The sequence below is a fragment of the Centroberyx gerrardi genome, chromosome 2 (assembly GCF_048128805.1).
Source record: "Centroberyx gerrardi isolate f3 chromosome 2, fCenGer3.hap1.cur.20231027, whole genome shotgun sequence".
Classification (NCBI taxonomy): Eukaryota; Metazoa; Chordata; class Actinopteri; order Beryciformes; family Berycidae; genus Centroberyx; species Centroberyx gerrardi.
The window spans coordinates 20,510,379-20,529,038 of record NC_135998.1 but is presented as its reverse complement, the minus strand read 5'-3'; the positions used below and the strand labels follow the sequence as shown (position 1 = coordinate 20,529,038).

At 40.1% G+C, this 18,660-nt stretch overlaps 3 protein-coding genes across 4 annotated transcripts; 2 read left to right on the top strand and 1 right to left on the bottom strand.

Annotated features, from left to right (window-relative positions):
- The first annotated feature begins 3,403 nt into the window (after positions 1 to 3,403).
- On the top strand, positions 3,404 to 7,270 carry bxdc2 (brix domain containing 2). Its single transcript, XM_071896755.2, has 10 exons — positions 3,404 to 3,566; positions 3,954 to 4,065; positions 4,161 to 4,204; positions 4,297 to 4,367; positions 4,460 to 4,509; positions 4,612 to 4,685; positions 5,062 to 5,112; positions 5,720 to 5,821; positions 5,995 to 6,123; positions 6,412 to 7,270. Exons 1-10 carry the CDS (start codon positions 3,420 to 3,422, stop codon positions 6,655 to 6,657), a joined length of 1,026 nt encoding a protein of 341 aa, XP_071752856.2. The 5' UTR covers positions 3,404 to 3,419; the 3' UTR covers positions 6,658 to 7,270.
- A 466-nt stretch (positions 7,271 to 7,736) lies between these two features.
- rad1 (RAD1 homolog (S. pombe)) lies at positions 7,737 to 15,753 on the bottom strand. 2 transcript variants are annotated; one of them, XM_071896740.2, is made up of 7 exons: positions 15,499 to 15,753; positions 14,066 to 14,267; positions 13,306 to 13,414; positions 12,447 to 12,604; positions 11,528 to 11,628; positions 9,614 to 9,712; positions 7,737 to 9,045 (listed from the first exon to the last, which is right to left on the bottom strand). In XM_071896740.2, exons 2-7 carry the CDS (start codon positions 14,258 to 14,260, stop codon positions 8,868 to 8,870), a joined length of 840 nt encoding a protein of 279 aa, XP_071752841.1. In that variant the 5' UTR covers positions 14,261 to 14,267; positions 15,499 to 15,753; the 3' UTR covers positions 7,737 to 8,867. The 2 variants fall into 2 exon arrangements, with proteins under 2 accessions (XP_071752841.1, XP_071752840.1); XM_071896739.2 differs by lacking the exon at positions 15,499 to 15,753 and adding an exon at positions 14,938 to 15,021.
- c21h18orf32 (chromosome 21 C18orf32 homolog) lies at positions 15,048 to 18,651 on the top strand. Its single transcript, XM_071896741.2, has 3 exons — positions 15,048 to 15,165; positions 16,171 to 16,385; positions 18,227 to 18,651. Exons 2-3 carry the CDS (start codon positions 16,206 to 16,208, stop codon positions 18,290 to 18,292), a joined length of 246 nt encoding a protein of 81 aa, XP_071752842.1. The 5' UTR covers positions 15,048 to 15,165; positions 16,171 to 16,205; the 3' UTR covers positions 18,293 to 18,651.
- Positions 18,652 to 18,660: the final 9 nt, after the last annotated feature.

Sequence of the window (18,660 nt, the reverse complement as noted above, 5' to 3'; positions counted from 1 at the left end):
CTGCTTCACTCTTGATGAGATTTACAAAGCTTCCTGTGTTCGCCTTTCCGTCTTTCCCTGAAAACTCCCAGCATTCATTCAACAATTAGCTGCTTGGCTGGACCCATATCCTTTTAGTTTAACCCAGCAGTTTAAGGCCAGTTTGTTCCATCGCAACCACAGAGGTGGAAAAGCATGGGATGGGAGTAGTGCGGAAGGCCAAACTACACACACGCAGAGAGCTTTTGCCTGCAAGGCAAGTTTATTTATATAGCACATTTCATACACAACGGCAATTCAAAGTGCTTTACATAAATAAAATAAAAATAAAGACATAGATAAAAAGATTAGAAAAGTGAAAAGTGCATTAAAATCACATTTAAAAGAAAATATAAAAGATACAAATAAATAAAAAATTACAGTGCAGATGAGTGTTGCCCTAGATTTCTTAAAAAGCCCTGGTGAACAGAAAAGTTTTAAGCCCTGATTTAAAGGATTCTAAAGTTGAGGCAGACTTCAGATTTTCTGGAAGTTTGTTCCAGGCATGAAGGAGCATAAAAACTAAAAGCTGCTTCTCCATGCTTTGTTCTGACCCTGGGAACAGTAAGCAGACCAGTACCTGAAGACCTGAGGGGTCTGGCGGGTTCATAACACTGAAGGAGATCAGTAATGTATTTTGGTCCTAAACCATTAAGTGCTTTATAAACATGCAACAGAATTTTAAACTCAATTCTTTGGCACACAGGAAGCCAATGCAGTGATCTCAGCACTGGAGTGGTGTGGTCCATTTTCTCAGTCCTGGTTAGAACCCTGGCAGCAGCATTCTGGATGAGCTGCAGTTGTCTAATAGCTTTTTTAGAGAGACCTGTAAAGACACTGTTACAGTAGTCAAGCCTACTAAAAATAAGTGTAGCCTAAATGTAGCCTAAGTTGGTCTGCCATCGTTTAGTAGGCTCTCATTAACCCATATCTATCAATGCTGTTCCATTAATGTGTCCCACTTCCCCATAATTGTGAGCAGTGAAGTCTCCTACAATAGGCCGGTGGTCTGATGTTCTCCATTATTTCACCTAGTTTATCTCCATCCAGCTTACAGCAAGTATTGTAAAAAATTAACCACTGTAATATCATCCCGTGGCGACCTCACCTTGACTGCCACACTTCTACCTGTTTTAACTTCTACTCTTCCATATTGAATCCTTGTATGCAGTCTCTTGTCTGTAAACTACTTCTGGCTTATGTGCAAATGCATCAATAAATCTCTTTAACTCCTGTAAATTGGCTGTCAAGCTCCTGGCATTTGATTGCAGGACACATCAACAATAAGCTAGAAACGAGATCATCACCATCATTATCATCCTGTCATTGTGTCTCACCATTATCTGCACTCTTTCAGATCATGTAAATTAATGTAACTCATTAGGGGACATATTTAACTATAGGCTCCACTGGCAGATCAGCTCTGTTTGAACCTATATCCTTTGATACAGGCATGTGGAATAAAGGTTTATTATCTTCCTGGCAATTTGACTTTGGCACTCATTTTCCCCTAACAGCCAACTCTCCAAATCTGCTCTCTCCTCTCCCTCCCATACCAAGGACACTGCAGCATCACGTGACTCACTCCATCGCCCCACACTCATACACTTCCCATCCCTGTTTCCCAGCCAACACCGATCCACTACCCAGCCCATAATGCCCCAGCCTCAGCCTGGTCAGCTCTACCTCTCCCTCCCTGCTCTTCACCCCACCACAGTCTCTCATTCAGCACACTTTTCACTAAAACCCAAGGGATGAGCTGCGCATGCGTGATATCTTAACAAACAGGACCAACATTTGACAGGCGAGGACAGTTGAGGTCTGGGACTGCCATTAGTTATCCTATGGTGCTCTCTAGTGGTGGAAAGGAGACTTGCACCTTTGGCTTTGCATTTGCTTGCATCTTTGGTCCATAATGTTGAAGACAGCACTACTATGTTCTAAAAAAAATACTTTTATTTAGTGAAGTGTGTTGTTTGTCACCGTGAAGCCAAACATTTCACAAAAATTATGCCTACAAGAAATCTGTGCTCAAATCTAACTACAATGTTGTCATTCTTCCAGTCAACACTCTGGGAAGGCTTGCTTAATCAACCTGTTCTTGATGAAAAAAAAATGTCATTACATCTCATAAAGTGTTTGAGGTGGACTCATTGGCGGCTCATTTCCAAGATAATTTGTCTTTACCACAGAGCATCCAAGCAAATTCAACAAAGGCACAGTGGTAACAGTGCATGAGGATAAAATCAGTTTGACAACAATTATATTACATAATTTCTTCATTTAATTTTTACTGTTCTCTACTCAAATTCTGTGTAATCGATTGTTGTCTAGCATTCACAGCACAACTCGCCCTCCCTCTGTTGTACTCCTGTCCATATTTTCTTTAAATCAGAGGAAATTGTAATGAATTGAGCTCAGATTACCATTTCATGTGGTGTTAAATTTAACACTGTTTCCTCAGCAGATTACCTGGATCCAGCAGTTTGTTATAAAATAAAATGGTGGTGTGGGGCCTGCTTACTGGCTTCTCAGGAACTGAAACCCTCTCTGTCAGACCGTAAGGGTTTCAGGGAGCCTTGACACATGGTGCACTAAGGCAACTTGTGCTGTTGTTTTGAGAACACTGCAGGATGAGGGAGCACAAAGGAGCCTTGGACACCGTGAGGAACGCTTGGCCCAATACTTTGGCAGAGATGCAGTGGAAAGCGACTGTCCCATGGGGGGAAATGGCCACAGCACAATACTGTTTACCCTGCGGCTTGGAGGAGGGGGTTCCCAGTGTGGATGATGCAGTCAACATGGGCCTACACTTTGTCCTGGAACACCTCAACACCCCAGGCTCCCATGCCAGGACCCTGTGTGTTGATTTCACTACATAAAGCAGGCTTCATTTTAGATTGTTTCAGTGTTAATTTGATGTTAAATCAATTATTGAATTTGAAATGAACATCCATTTTCAATGCTGGATAAACAGTTTTTTAGGGTGTTAAACTGGTGCTGAATCATTGTTATTATGTCAACGTTGATTCAGTGTTAGTATGCTATCTGGGCAGTGTGTAGTGAGTTTATTGACCTTATAGTTTATGTAGTTTCTCCAGTAATAGGCCTATTCTTAGAATATTATTATAGGGACATTGTTGTGATATTTGGGTAGTATCGTTAAAAGATATTATAGGATTACTATAGTTATTTTTGGTAAGGGCCTATACTTTAAAATGCCTATATTTCCCGCGTCTTGGTGTGCAGTCAATTTCTTGCTTACTTTTTAAACCCACAGTAATGTCCCATGTGTGTTTGTGGCGGTGCAGTACCACTCCGCTGCAGCAGGTGGAGTCTGCGCCCTCCTCCGCTCCGCCTCACGTGTTGTGTCGGCGCTCTTCCTCTATCACAAACCAAACATGTCGACGCTCAAGAGAAAACGTGGGGGACCGGGTCCTGGTAGCAAGAAGGCAAAGAAAGTTAAATTTGCAGGGAATGGAAGTCAAGCGCCGAGCGAAACCGAACCGAATAAAAATGAAATCAATGTCCCGGCACCAGTATCAGCGGTAAGTGATTATAAACGGCTGATTCACCCAGCTGGTGAGCTGCTAACCGGTTAACTAGCCAGCAAAACTCCTCCAAAACACATGGACAGTGTCTATATTACCAGCCGAAACGGCACCCGCAATTTAGCTAGCGTTACAGTGGATTAACATGTTTATTATCTGGCACAGAGAGCTGTTAAACCTCAGCTTGACTACACAATATGAAGCGGTGACTGGAGTACTGTCAATTTACCGAGTTTTCCTTGTAGCTGTCCTGTACCAAACCAGGGTCTTGTCCTATTCCTGAGCTTCCTTGTTTATGTGTCGTTCGTTCGTCTTGACTGTGAAGCACAGACGTGTTATACAAATGAAGATACTGTCCTGAACTAAAGTGTCTTTCCTGAACAGGGCAAATGGACGAACAAGGAAAGAGTTCTCATTTTCTCCTCCAGAGGCATCAACTTCAGAACAAGGCACTTGATGCAGGACCTGAGGACTATGATGCCTCATTCAAAAGCAGGTTTGTATCCTATAACACTGTTCATGCATTGACACTTTGGCCCATCTCTATTCATGTTTGTGTTCATAATAACAAGGATGTTTTCTGTCTGTTAGATACAAAGATGGACAGAAAGGACAAGCTGTTTGTTGTCAATGAGGTGGGTCTGTTTGCCGATGTGGCTAATTAATGAAAATCCTGACACAATCATACTTGCATTACAACATGGCTAAAGTTTCCACTGTCCCCCAGGTGTGTGAAATCAAAAACTGCAACAAATGCCTCTTTTTTGAGGCAAAGAAAAAGCAGGATCTCTACATGTGGTGAGTATCTGGTCCTTGTTACACTCTTCAACTGTCCTTTTCGATGTGTGCTGGACACATTTGAAGTGAATTCAATCTTTCTCGCCCTACAGGATTTCAAACAGCCCTCATGGACCCTCTGCAAAGTTTCTGGTTCAGAACAGTGAGTTAATTGTCCGTCTCTTAGTGTCATGAAGAACAGGGGGGCATCATTTCTCATGTGGCAGAAAATCTGATTCATATTCTTTTATTTCCTGTTCCACAGTCCACACACTGGCTGAACTTAAAATGACAGGGAACTGCCTGAAAGGATCCAGGCCGCTGCTGTCGTTTGATCCTGTGAGTAGCATTGGGCTGAAAACTGGGGCATGCTCAGGGGGAGATGGGCTGTGAATCACTCTATCAAACACATCAGTATAATTTTTATGTATATATATGGATGTGTTTAATGTAGTTCAGGGATGGGCAACCAGCCGATTAGTTCCTCCTCTCTGGTTGTGCTAATCAGTGAAAGCCCATTCCTTGGTCCAGGTGATATGAGCAATCCTAGCTTCCCCAGCTGCCTTGGCATATTGTTTTGTCTGGAACATGTATTTATATGCTGACAACTGATAGATTGATCAAGGGCAGAGTATTTGTATGCAGGGCTTGAATGTTATTTATCATAAAACACCCACAGGAGCTTGACTTTTTGTATCTTTATTTCCTCCAACAGAAATTTGACAAGGATCCCCACCATGCTTTACTGAAGGAGCTGTTCATCCAGGTCTGTTTTCACTTTATGAGATGTTTGTCAGGAGACATATACATTAATGTTTACTACACTTTTAATAGCCTAGTGAGATGGAGCTCCCATCCAGCTGTAGCTGGAAGATGACGGTCTAGAAAGTTTTATTGGTTGCCAGATATGTTGCTTAAACGAGGGCAGGCAGCGTCATTAAGTTGCTAAGCACCTGGAATTTACCTGATGCACAACAACACAGTGAATGTAAATATTGATGATCGTTTGGAGCAAGCAGTGGACACAGCCGTATGCGTCGTATGAGTTTTGTTTTGTTTTGAAAGATGAGCAGTTAGTCTGTTGCTTTTAAAATGATTTTTTTACGTTCTAAAATTATTTTCTGTCTGCACAGTCTACATAAACTTCGGCTGTAACATTCACACCTTTTGACAGTTTCTCTCTTGACAATGACAAGACAAATCAAAAAGAAAATGCTCCAAACACAACAACACCCGCCTCCTCAATATTGACGCTGTCACTGTAGGCAACATCAAAGAAAGTCCCCAGCACCAGTTGAATATGAATATTTTTCTGTCTATAATAAACTTTCTGTATTATTTAAGGTGTTACTTATTGAGTTTTCCTGTTGTAGACGTTTTCCACTCCACATTACCACCCTAAGAGTCAGCCGTTTGTGGACCATGTCTTCACATTTACCATTGCAGACAACAGGATATGGTTTAGAAACTACCAGGTGAGTTTTCACTGCTCTACTTTAAGGGTTCTTGGCATAAATTAGCTTTTATAGTAAATATTACAAGAATTTGTAAAATGTTAACTCCATTGTGGGGCTTCTGAAATTTGAAGTTCAACTATAACATTTTTCTCCCTTCTTCCTGCAATGTATTTTCCCTGTGCCACCTTAAGATTATTGAGGAGGACGCCTCTCTAGTGGAGATCGGGCCTCGCTTCGTTCTCAACCTCATCAAGATCTTTCAAGGGAGCTTTGGAGGGCCAACACTCTACGAAAACCCACACTTCCAGTCTCCCAACATGGTAAAGTCCAATTCATGCCAGTCAACTCTGATGAAGTATTATCAGCATCTGATTTTATTTAATCAAACAAGGAAATGCCTCATTTTCATGATCAAAATTGTTCTTTAACTGAGAATTGCCTGGCACATTACCATGTTAAATAGATTAGATTTCACAGCCTGGTTGAATATCCTTCCACCTGTAAATTGGACACAGTTGTCACTGAATAGGCAATCATACATCATGTATTTCCTGACTGTCTAAAGTTGAGATTCATGTTGATCCCCGTTGTCCTCCCAACCCCTGCAGCACCGGCGACAGATCCGATTGGCCACGGCCGCCAGACTGCGTGAGAAGCAGATGGTGAAGGAGCTGCAGAAGATGAAGAGGACTGAAGCGAAGGAGGACTTGGCCAAAGACGTTACGGCCGACGTCTTCCTGACACCGGCTGAGGAGAAGTCCGTCCACATCGAGACGGAGCCGCCCGAGCCAAAAGTGATGAAGAAGAACAAACACAAAGCCTTCAAAAGACAAAGGATGCAGATGGCTCGCTAGAAACTGGATGGGCCGAAGGAAAGCTGGGTGAATGACTTACTGATGATGTCATGATACAGTGGTATCTTAAGAAAATACAGATACTGTTTGCTACAACGATGGAATCCAGTCCAGAAATTAAAAATTATTTGAAGATTAGATTACCTGCAGATTAGACATTGCCTGCAACATGTATCATTTGACTCTAGCATAGCCATCAGGTGGTATAAAAGAGATTTAAAATGTGTACATTTTGTGTTCAGTGTCTGTTGCTGTAGTTACACACACAATATATATTTTGCTGCCAAACTCTGAGTAGGAGCATTGTGCAGGTTTGAGTTGGCCACCAAGGTTCCAGCTTTCAAAAGACCACAAGCAACATTTATGTATATCCTTTTTGATAAAAATAAAAAAATCCATCTGTGTAAAAGCTTTTGTTTATAGAGCCTGGATGTGACTACAGTCCTTTTCTATGTTATGGAAATAAAACAATTCAAACCTAGTGTTTGTATCATCTCACATTGTAATGCAACTCTAACTGGAATAGTTGTTGAATGTGTACAGACCAACATACACATTGAAATGTAAAGGATCAATTCTAGGCAAATGGTGTGTCCATTGCTTGCATTATGCACCTGGTGAAAAATGCTTTATAGTCTTATGCTTGTGTGTTCTGTGTGCAAATGTTTGATGGAAGTGGACTTGCACACACAGTCTCTACTAAAGTTGATCAGTCTTCATTTCGGTGGTCTATCATATGAGGTACTATAATTAGAGATCAAACCTCACTGTCTGCAGTAGGGTGTTGCACTGTTAATATTCTCAATCTCTGCCAACGTTTTCTGCAATTTCCTCCCATCTAATTCCTTAGAGTCCTACCAAATCTACTCAAAATTGGAACATGATCACTGCCCATGGTACATCTGTCCATAATATCATATTCCCCACAGAAGCAAGCTCAACAGATGCAAGTTAATTAAAGTTGGTCAGAATTCTGAGAATAAAGTCAAAATTCTGAGTTCTTTTATTTCATGATATCCTTAGTTGTATCCATGGTCTGATGTATAATATTTCTCCAAGGAAATACTACTGTCCTCAACCTAACATTTCTATGTTAAAGGAAATGCTGACTACAACCTAATAGAAATACCCAGGACATGTAACAGACACCATCCAAGGTCTAATTCACATAGTTTCTTTATCCTCCAAAAATACTGGAAATACAACTGTTTAATATTAATTTTGGCCTCAGATATGCTTATCACCAACCAGTAATACAGTCCGATCTCCAGTTCGGGAAGAAAATATCCTTTACATGTGGAGTTGCCAGGTTAAGATCATGTGTGTTTTCTCTAAATCTCTACCACAAATCAGGTATGCGGGATATGGCACCAAATTATTTCACCCAAAAGGAGTTGAACAAAGAGGCAGGTGTCCTTATCCTTTCATTTTAATTTGAGTGTATTTTGTATTTGAATAATTGCAATTACAAGGAAAGTAATTCAGTTTCCAAAAGAGATACAGCAGTCTCAGAGTATAATTAGTTTTGGCTTAGGTATGTAGAGGCACTTTTTTCTCACTTCTTTCTTTCTGGATTAACAGTGACATCACCTGTCTTTCTGAGGTCAGAGAACTCCTTGCAAAACAATGCATCATAAAAAAAAGGCCTCAGGGAGAAGCACTAGAAAGAATGAAAGGAAGATTTACAACATTCAAGGAAAAAAGGAAGATGTGTTTAGACAAATCACAATATGGTTGTCATAATAAATAATCATGAAAGATAACACTATGTACAATGCTGGATGTTTTCGCCTATCCCAACACCATTCTTACTATGGGGGTGAAGGGCTTTCAGACGGAAGAGCAGATATTTACTAAATGCTCTGCCTAGGAGGGCCGTTTTATTCCAATGTGGGACACAGCCCAATGAGCATACAATTGTAGATAATGCTTTGACTACACAAATGACCATAACAATACTAGCTAGCCAACATTATCTTTGCACTGGTCCAGTGGAAAAGCCCTACTCACATGTGTCTGGTTGTGAAATGATGCACCATTGGATTTTGTTGAACAACCTTTTCCATTATCCCCACTACAGTGGAGAGAATCTTTCCTGTGTGCGCCCCACTGGCTGCACTGCCTCCTCTGGCAGATTTGCCCTACGACTCTTGCTCGCGGCTTAAAGTGAAGCCACTGTGCCGTCGAAAAGCCAGTTTGATGGGCTGTCATCACTCCTCCTCCACCTCCTCATCAGGACAGCAGTAATATTCTACAAAGCAGATCTGTCCGTCGTCGTTCCGGACCAGGTACTGCAGAGACAGGAAGCCTCTGCTGTCCGTCCTCACAGAGACTTTACAGGACAAAGCCAGGGCCTTGGTGGACGGCTTCAGCAGGGACATCTTGTACCTGTCACAGTTAACAGACCGGACAACACAGAATATGGAATTATTTTACATAATTAAACTCAATATTACAGATACAATGAGACCATAATATTCTTCCATTTATGGGATAAGAAGTAAAGGGGTGGACAAAACAATTGAAACACCACATGAAAAAGAACTTCAAAATAAATGAATCTCAATTACAAATGCAGCTACAGAGGTGTGTCACTAAACTGAATGGAAATGATCAGTATGTGTCAGCTTTAAAAGTGGTCTGACAACCACCACTTTTATAGTTTCCAAAGCAACAGGAGGCAAATAACAGAGTTCCAAAGAGTTCCAAATAGTTAATGCTTGAATTGCAAGTGTATTGGACACAAAAACTGCTAAATTATTTTATTTGGTAAGTGGAACACTCTGGAAAATCATGAAAACATACAGTATGGACAAACTGCATTGGGAAAGAGGAACGGTGGTCGCAAGGCGAAGCTCATCAACAGGGATAGACATTACCAGAGAAATGAATCAAATCCTCAGTCTCAACAAACTCTTAAAAATGCACTGAACAGTATTCATGACTCCATGCCAACCTGTTGGTCTGTGTCTTGGTGCACTGGAACAGCTCCATCATGTCCGAGTCTTTGGGATAGTCGTAATGGGCGTTTCCCGAGTTCCCAAAGGTGGACAACCTGAAGAGCAGAACACAGCAAAAAAACAATGTAGCCTGAAGGTAAATAAGAAGTTGAAGTAATAAATAATTTCAAAGATTCCTCTATTGCAAACACAAGATTTCAGAATTAGTATAATGAAATGACTTCTGAAAAGTCACACAGTCACATCCACATTTGGAGGTTTAGGGAAAAAGGGATCCAACTTATTTCTTTCTGTTCTTCTTCCTAGCAAACTACTAAAGCAACAAACTCCATTCCAGCTTTGACATTCAAAATAATATGTAGTTGGTTACATCTGTGTACCATATTCATACCTTTTATACTTTTAAAGGTAGATATAGCAACAGAAATTTGTATTGTGGTCATTTGGTCAGAAACATAAACACGCTTTACTCTAAAGAGACAATTACAACTTAGTTCATAAGTTCCTATTGTATTTATATTATCATCAATTCTTACACTAGAAAACTTAATTCATATCCAAAACTACTTGTTATGGGGAAGCTAATCAAATGTTGGTTATTCTCATCATGTGGTCATTTTCTCTCTTTGAGCACTAAATAGCAATGTTGTTTATGAGGCCTCCAAAATGGTTTATATTCCAAAAACACTTAATACTTTGGGCATCACCCTTATTTGAAGTACACTGGTACTGACACAGTATCTTCTGCTTTCACTTGGCCCACACATCACCCACAAGCCCAACCAATAGGAAGGCAAATGTTGCTCCAAAATGAAACAGAAGAGGGTGTGCATCTTACATGCAACTTATTGTATTGCTTCATTAATTGAGCAACTTCTGTGGTTTATTAGCACCAGATCATTAAGGAGCTGGGTGCAAGATGGTTTTGGAAATAGCCTAAAAAATGATAGCAGTGTCTTTATAAAGAAAAAGATAAAAACAAACACATATTTCATAAGAAATTCTGAATAAGTGAAAAACAATTAATAACTGGCCATATGCACTACAGAGTTGGTTGACAAGAATATTTTTTGTTTTTTCCTTTTGATTTTTTTCCTTTTTTGTTGGACCATTTTTCAAATAAGGTTCATTTAGTATTTGATATATTTGTTCCATTTGTTGGGTGATGGGTGGCTCTGCACAGCTAAAAATCACCGCACAACCCTAATGTAGCTTTCAAAGTTTTGTTTTAAGTCTTTCTTGCCTTCTCTTCCATTCTTGACTCTCTCCTACTCCTCTCCTCCTTTACTCTGTGTTCAGGGTCATGTGTTTTGCATATTTTCTTATTTGCACAGAAAAAAGGTTAGATCTAGGTAGGCTCATTCTCTGTTAATTCCTTTGAGACATGCTTGTGGTGAAGGGCTATATAAATAAACTTGACTTGACTTGAAAGACATGCAGGTCAGCTGGATTGAAGACTCTAAATTGCCCATAGGCGTGAGTGTGTGTGTGTGTGTGTGTGTGTGCGTGTGTGTGTGTGGTATGGTATATGATGTAGTATATGATGTATATGTAGTATGCATATGATGTAGCATATGATGTACATGTAGTATGGTATATAGTGATGTAGTATGTATATAACATGTATATGATGGTATGTACAGCCCTCTGAGACATGCTTGTGATAAAGAGCTATATAAAAAAACTTGACATGAAATCAGTTAAATTAAAAGTATTACATCCAGCCTTGTGATGTGTGACTGTGGGAATGTCAAGGTTTACGACATGCAAAACTGTCTCTTATTTCTAACCAAGAGCACATCAGGTAGATAAGCATTTAACAATACACAGGATTTGATGCGAGACTATGGTAACTGGTGTGAACAATAGAACATTTTTCAAAGTTTTAACATTTTTCACCACACACACACCTGAAGTACGGCTGGCTGGGGGACATGGTGATCTGCAGCACCTCACTGGTCATATCCAGCTCGGAGAAGGCTTCCTTCAGACTCTCTGACTGCAAGATAACCTTTTTGAAGAGCCAGAAAGGATGTCAAGAGGCAAAAGTAAGCTAGTACTGTGAAAAAAACAGGGGCTATGCAATACTAGATATATGTCGAGTGCATTTGCAAACTGGTACTCCAAACATCAAAGTGCACTCTGACACTAAACTGCAGTGTTGGTAGAGTCAGAGCCGTACAAGAATTCCTGTTAATGTATTCAACACCAGTGAAAACATGTGCTGGATCAGACCTCAAATTACCAAAGCATGTGTATGTTCATGCTTATGGGAGGGATTAGTAGTTTAACTGTGCAACTGACAATTAGTTGATTCTTTACGTCTTTCTCCTGTTAAATCTGATATCTGAAAAACCTGCAGATATGTTTTAAGCAACACCAAATATATGTTCTGTTTTGCTAGTATATAGCTACACATCTCTATATAAATGGGTTCATATTTAGTATTCAAGAATTAATTGTTACTGAGTTGTTTATTCATATTGCCAAACTTTTGTAGCTGCAAGAAACCAGTTCTAGTTACAACTGGGACAATCCACAAAATGTTTGAGCTGAGCAACCCAGTGACTCTGCTGATAGTATACTGTATATATGGCATCTTATATACACTGTAAGCTGTATGCATCTGTATAAGACATTTTAAAGGAAACTGCCTCTGCCATGCACAAAAACAGGCATTAGGCACAAACAAAATGTCATGGTTGGCTTACCATACCAGTAAGAAATAGAATTTACTTTAAACCCTGGTTATACCGTGTTATTTATGTTATCTTTTGACTATAAACTATAGTCAAAAGACTTTCATCATCTGAAATAGTGACCGTCTACCTTGTTTGTGACGTTGGTGCTGCAGAACTCAAAGTCAATTGGCTCTTCTGGTTCCTGTGTGTTGATCTTACACACAGTCACCACCCCACCCTCCTCCAGGAAGAGGGTCAGAGGGAAGCCATACCCCATGTAGCACATCCGCAAGGCTGTGGTCACTCCTGAAAACACAGATATGAGGAGGATAATGGAATGAAGATGAATGATGATAAAACCTCTCCTAAAAACACATTGTGTCCAGTCATTTCTGAGTTGTGTTGGTTTCAAAAAGCCGTCCAAAGTGGGTCGTAATCTATGGCTTAAGAAGATTAACAAATGAAGTAAAGTGTGTTAAAACCAGAATAACTTCTGGAGAGAAAAAAACAAGATGACAATTAAAGACAGCTTGGATTTGGATAATAGATTGGAAAACAGTGAAAAACACTGGGGTGAAAAAGAACAAGAAAATGCATAAAATGAAGGGCAAAAGGATCAATGCTACAGAAGATGAATACAAAATAAAAAACACTTCACTAATGGCTGAACAATGGACAATGATTTAGAAACAAATGTAGAAAAAAATCCATCCAATTTCATTCTTCATTCTGTGTTTCATTATCTTATATATATGCAAGTAAATAAACTCTATGGTTAAATACCGGCGAGAGACTGCTGCATTTCACAAGGGAAAGTCGAAAGTAACTTTGAGGAGGGGATTGCAAGACCGATCTCAGGCACATCAATCATTGCACGCCATTTATGTGTGACATAAGATGGAGTCTGTTCAGCATTCAATGCATGTCATTGAATATTGGGATAAGGCATATTGCCTGAGACTCACTAGACTATGCCTTTCCTCCAATCAGGTGTCCTTTATCTTTACCTGGTACTGTGCTTCCCCCGAAGATAGTCAGGCAGTCCAGCAGAACAGTGAGATTGACCTGAAACCCCACAGAATCGTCCCTGATGGTGAACTCTTGGAAGATCTCAGCCTGCAAGGAAAAGAAGCCAAGTATACTATTTAAATAACACCATTATAGTGGAGACATCAAACAAAAACTCTATTTTGAAGGTGTCTGGTATACAAACTGTATTGCATTGGTTTGTATACATGCAGGTCTACTCCATAAGAAACTGTCCTTTAAGCTCTAACATGCACACAGTTGGCTACAAACATGTAACCACTGTGCTTGTGGATGCACAATGCTGCTATTTTTTCTTTTTTTTTTTTTTTTACTGTGGATACACACTCCAAGTGCTTAACTGAAACACTTAAATGATCCACTGCTTTAACTGAGCAAGATTGAAGATAGACCATTAGCTCAGGGCCTCCTGAACAAAAAATGCCATTATATGATTAGATATAGTTCAGGTGGAAATCAAATTGTTTTGCTTTGATTGATGACATGCTACATAGGCCACTTGATATAACATTTTATTGCTGAGGAAATTCTTCAATGTGATTAGCCTGATATCAATGCATCCCTATCTGTGAAATTAGGGATGTGGGGCAGAAAAGGCCTTACTGCTAAGATGATTTGGGGGAATCGAGACTCTTCCTGGACTCCTGCATTCAACTGGAGGCCCTCCATGAATATTTGTAAGATTTATTAGAAAGGTACACCTGTCCATAAAACACACACCTGAATGAAAGCGTTGGCCTGCAGAGACTTGGAGTCCTCCACAGTGACCTTCAGCCCATTGGGAGTGGCGCTGAAGATGGCATGGTCTTTGAAGGTGATTGCTTTCAGGATGTTTGAGAGATTCCGGGCGTTATCCAAACTCGCCACGAGAATGTATTGGTCATCATCAGCTTGAGACTGAGTTGACAGAGGCATTGCTGCACTGAAATGAAGATAAGCACAGCTTAACTCGGTGTAGAACAAGGGTTTAGATGGCACGTGCTGTGGACAGTAAATACGATGAACAAGACCACATCAGCAACTAAAATCTAACGAAATATCATTAGTCAGTATCATTAGTTCTCTTTCACTGTATGACAGAGGACATATTGGACATTTCTAAGTTAAATGTGTGTTTCCTTAGACAAATAAACATATCTCGTAGACCATAGCTTGTACGTTTTTTTCTGAATCGTTTGGGGTCCACTCCTCATTTCGGCATATATATAAATGATTAAAAATACGTTTTACTGGTTTACTAGATGTTTGCTTCATTCACCAAAAGACAACACAGGGCGCTAGAAAGCATTGGGGATTTAAAGTAAATGAGGAGTGCAACCTATCTAAAACAGTCATATTATACAAAGTATACATCACGTATGTTCGGTGTCTAAGGAAACATAAAACTGCCAAACTGCAGTGTGAAACTGGCATTTCATTCTGCTATTTGAAGAAACAGAGAAAGGCACGCAGACAACACTGCTAACACGTTATGCATAGCAAAGTAAATTCAGCTAATTTCCCTCTCTTTTGTTGTAACTATCCAACACACCCAGTTACTCGAGTTTCAAAAGACAGCCACTGGCAACAGTGACGATGTGTCATTCACTTACATGAGTATAAATTAAAAAGTAAGCCGTATTGTTTGTGTTTTGAAGAAAGGCGCCATGTAAAAACCCGACTTCCGCTTTTCTCTTCCGACGCGGAAATGTCTACTGCGCATGCGACAACGGATTCCAGAGACTTCGCAGCATCCAAAACACATGCGAGACACTTTTTGACTTTGTTTCCATTGTAACATTGCGAGGCTCCTTTTAATCGTTTTGCTGCATTCCGAAAACGTGAGAACCATTATCTAATTCTTTATCTAAGCTAGCCTGCAGGTTACAAAGGTTGACGCTCGTGTAGTTAGCCAGCGAGCGCTACCAGTTAGCTGAGCTGGCAGTCAGCTGCTCCCAGGTGAACAACGTTACATACTGGTTGTAGATATAGGTTAGGGGTTACCGGGACAGGGTAAGCAGTAATACCCCAATACCTTTTCTAGTTTGTGACGGGAAGATGTGACTAGGTATGAAACGCAGGCTCTGGTTTGAATACATACGGTATATATACCAGCTAACGTTAGTGGTTTGTTAGACGTGTCAGTGAGCTAACGTTAGCTAAAATATAATTACCTCGACAGGTTCTTGGTAGCCAGATGTAGCGACGACTGCCCTCGGTGCTCGTTGAGTTTGAGGAGACGAGGCTGATACGTGATTGTGGAAGTGGTGTAGAAAATAAAGCGTATCAGATACAATCTGAATCTCGACACCAAAGTGTATAGCTACTACCTAGCTTGTCTGCTAATATGTTGTCGTCCCGTCTGCTGTTTTGTCGCCTCCCTGTGGAGTTCAGAGGACAGCGCAGCGGGGCTAGGCCGGTGTCCAATCATGTGTCGTGGAGGGCCAAGAGTATGCAGGTTTTCATCCCAGCCAGACACTACACCAACCCATTTCACTAATCAATTCTCAGATTTGGGTCCAAGAGACAAAACCTCATTAAATGGGGGTTTGTGGCCCTAATGTGTACTACATTTGGGGTCCTTGATATGAAAAAGGTTGAGAATCACTGAACTAGTGTGTCTCACTGACAGATGTTTAGGGAGTTACACCAAGTTAGCCAGTCAGTTAAACTGCCACCTTATAGCACACAGAGACACTCTTGCCATGTTGACAGTTCTGTGACTTGTCTTGTACAATGTGAACAATGTATGAATTGACTTTTGTTAATAGAGGAGCCTGAAGCGAGCTACTCACCTGTTCAAGATATGCCTTTTTGACAACCCACGTCTGCTTTCTCTGCTGCAGGTTCTTCTTCCTGGCAGCCTATCTGAGCCACAGCCATGGTGTGCATTCCCTGTATCGTGATTCCTGTCCTTTTGTGGGTCTACAAGAGGTTCCTGGAGCCCATCCTCTATCCTTTCATTTCCCCCATAATGAATAAGTTCTGGACCAAGAAAGCGGTCCAGGAGACTGGCACAGGGGACCTAAAAGCCAGTGAAAAGAGTAATGGAACATGCAAGGTAAATCAATGTTAATTCGGGATAAAAAGGGCAGATTTATTCTTTCTGAGAATGAAACTTTTCCCCAGCAAAGTTTGTACTATTTTTTATTTTATTTTTTATTTTTTTACTGCACAAAGTTATGTGGACCAAATTTTAGGAATCTGTCAACAACTATTATCAGTGCGTGTGTATATGAACTGCAGGCTTAGAAAACCATGGTCAGCCTGTCCTGAAGATTAAAAAGATTTGCTTTGCACAACACACATAATGCAAGTGGGAGACACAGAAGCAGAATCAGAAATGCAACCAGTTTATTTATTTTGTGGTCATTGAGTCTTCTTTTTTGAACTGTTTGAGTGCCACTTCTGCCCTGCTTTTGAGGGTAATGGTTTACTGTTTATAACTGTCTTTAACAGTTTATGTCTGTTGTGTTAAACAGTTGTATAACTGCTTGCTTAACCTACCACACAGATTTTCAGACACAAATCTTAGCATGCCCCGAACTAACTTACCCAACAGTAGAGGTAAGAAAGGAGCTGTTGAAGGACTGTGATTTGTAAGTCTTTGAAGAACAGCTGCTTTAATTTCATTTAGGTACAGTATTAATTTATACCAAAATTCTAGTTTGTCGGAAAAAACTTAAATGACAGCTAGCTACCAAACTACTCGCGAAAAGCCTGCTGCAAATAATCTATAGCATCCAATAAAATTGAATTTGGTTATATTGACCGTAGTCTAGCATAGTGGATGAAACCTTGCCTCATTTCTCAAACTATTTCTTTGTATGTCCATCTTCAGACAAGTCAGTGCAGCTCAGTCTCTAGGTTGCAATCTGTCAGAAACATTTGTGTCTCTGGGGCAAGTTATGTAAAAAGCTCCTCGCTGGCCAATATACAGTGCAATGCAGATGCACATTTTTTTAGCTCCTAACATATATTGTCTTTCAGACAAGTTAATCAAGCTGTCTGATGACACAGCTATTTGTCTTCCAAATGACTTGCTTAAAGCCTCTGCCTGACTAGTAAGTCTCGTAACGCACTCGTCCTCCTCTGAGGTTGCTCAGTGAAACTAGATAATGCATGTTGGTTGGTATGGTAGGAAATGGCAAACACCTTTTCGCTGCTGATTTAATTGACTGGGATTTACTAAGGTTTACAAACAGCAGGTTTCGGTGACGGCTGTACAGTTCATGTTACAGTGTCATCTGGCATTCCCCGCTGGAATGGGCCAGTAGTTCTGGTTTCTCTGTGTTCAGATAATCCTGGATAGAGGCACTGTGGCGCTTTCATGGTGTTTCAAATTTCAGGTGGTGTGTGACCTCGCACGCTACTTCAATGCGCCCACTCGTTTTGGCTGCAGTTAACGTCATTTTGACCGCATGCACTCGTCCATTTCCGTATAAAGCATGAACTAGCCTTAAGAGCCCTGCATAAGGGAAATACAGTGTGCGCTCATACACCAGGTAGTACGGTAGAGTCACACAAGTATGAACCAGCTAATGCGCCGTGCATCCACATACCAGGAAGTAACTCTGTGAACTGTAGTCAACAAAACAATTCAACTAGCTACATTTTCCCTCCTATTTCCTTTGCTCTTTCTAATGCTTTTTCTTCTCCCTGCATTATAATTCTTAGAATTTTAAGTGTTGTACACTACTTGTCAATACATAGGCCTACTTTATGTATTTTATATTTAAATATAATTCTAAGTGATTACATTTTGAGAGTAAAGGCGTTCTTTTCACAATAGACCTAACAATGGCCACAAATATTGTAATAATCCTTTTTGAGCCTGTTTATGATTGTATTTTGTTTAATGCTGCAGTTTTTGTGAATTTCATTGTTTTTCGTGTCTTTCAGCTTGAAAGCAATGGTGAGGCCACTGCCAATGGATCTACTACAGTAGCAGATAAGAAGACAGATTGACAGCTTCTCATGAAATTGTTGTAATGCATCTGTTGCCTATTGTGTAAATATTTCAGTACATAACATAGAGAAAAATATATTAACTTAATGCTTTAATTTGTATGAAATTGGTTATTAGAAGCTTACAAAATTGCATTTGTGTACCCTCTTGTGATTGGGTTTTTTTTCTCATATCACAATAGCTTTAAGAAATTGGTTATTGTTGATATTATTTCCTTTGATTATCATGACTTGATAAATGCATTTACTTGATTCTTGAATATATATATATATATACATTCTGTATAGGATAGTGCATAATGTGAGTCTTTTTTCTAAGTCAAACCTGGAGTTTAATCAGTGAATAAATGGAAATCTTAATATAAAAA

What these genes read in the sequence shown, in the direction of transcription:
- c21h18orf32 (XM_071896741.2), top strand. Translation starts at nt 16,206, where the DNA reads ATGGTGTGCATTCCCTGTATCGTGATTCCTGTCCTTTTGTGGGTCTAC. An exon ending in AGAGTAATGGAACATGCAAG is followed by an intron (nt 16,386 to 18,226) that starts GTAAATCAATGT and finishes CGTGTCTTTCAG; the next exon opens with CTTGAAAGCAATGGTGAGGC.
- bxdc2 (XM_071896755.2), top strand. Translation starts at nt 3,420, where the DNA reads ATGTCGACGCTCAAGAGAAAACGTGGGGGACCGGGTCCTGGTAGCAAG. An exon ending in AGCTGTTTGTTGTCAATGAG is followed by an intron (nt 4,205 to 4,296) that starts GTGGGTCTGTTT and finishes ACTGTCCCCCAG; the next exon opens with GTGTGTGAAATCAAAAACTG. An exon ending in TGAAGGAGCTGTTCATCCAG is followed by an intron (nt 5,113 to 5,719) that starts GTCTGTTTTCAC and finishes TTCCTGTTGTAG; the next exon opens with ACGTTTTCCACTCCACATTA.
- rad1 (XM_071896740.2), bottom strand. Translation starts at nt 14,260, where the DNA reads ATGCCTCTGTCAACTCAGTCTCAAGCTGATGATGACCAATACATTCTC. An exon ending in AGGCCAACGCTTTCATTCAG is followed by an intron (nt 13,415 to 14,065) that starts GTGTGTGTTTTA and finishes TTTTCCTTGCAG; the next exon opens with GCTGAGATCTTCCAAGAGTT. An exon ending in ACCAAGACACAGACCAACAG is followed by an intron (nt 9,046 to 9,613) that starts GTTGGCATGGAG and finishes TAACTGTGACAG; the next exon opens with GTACAAGATGTCCCTGCTGA.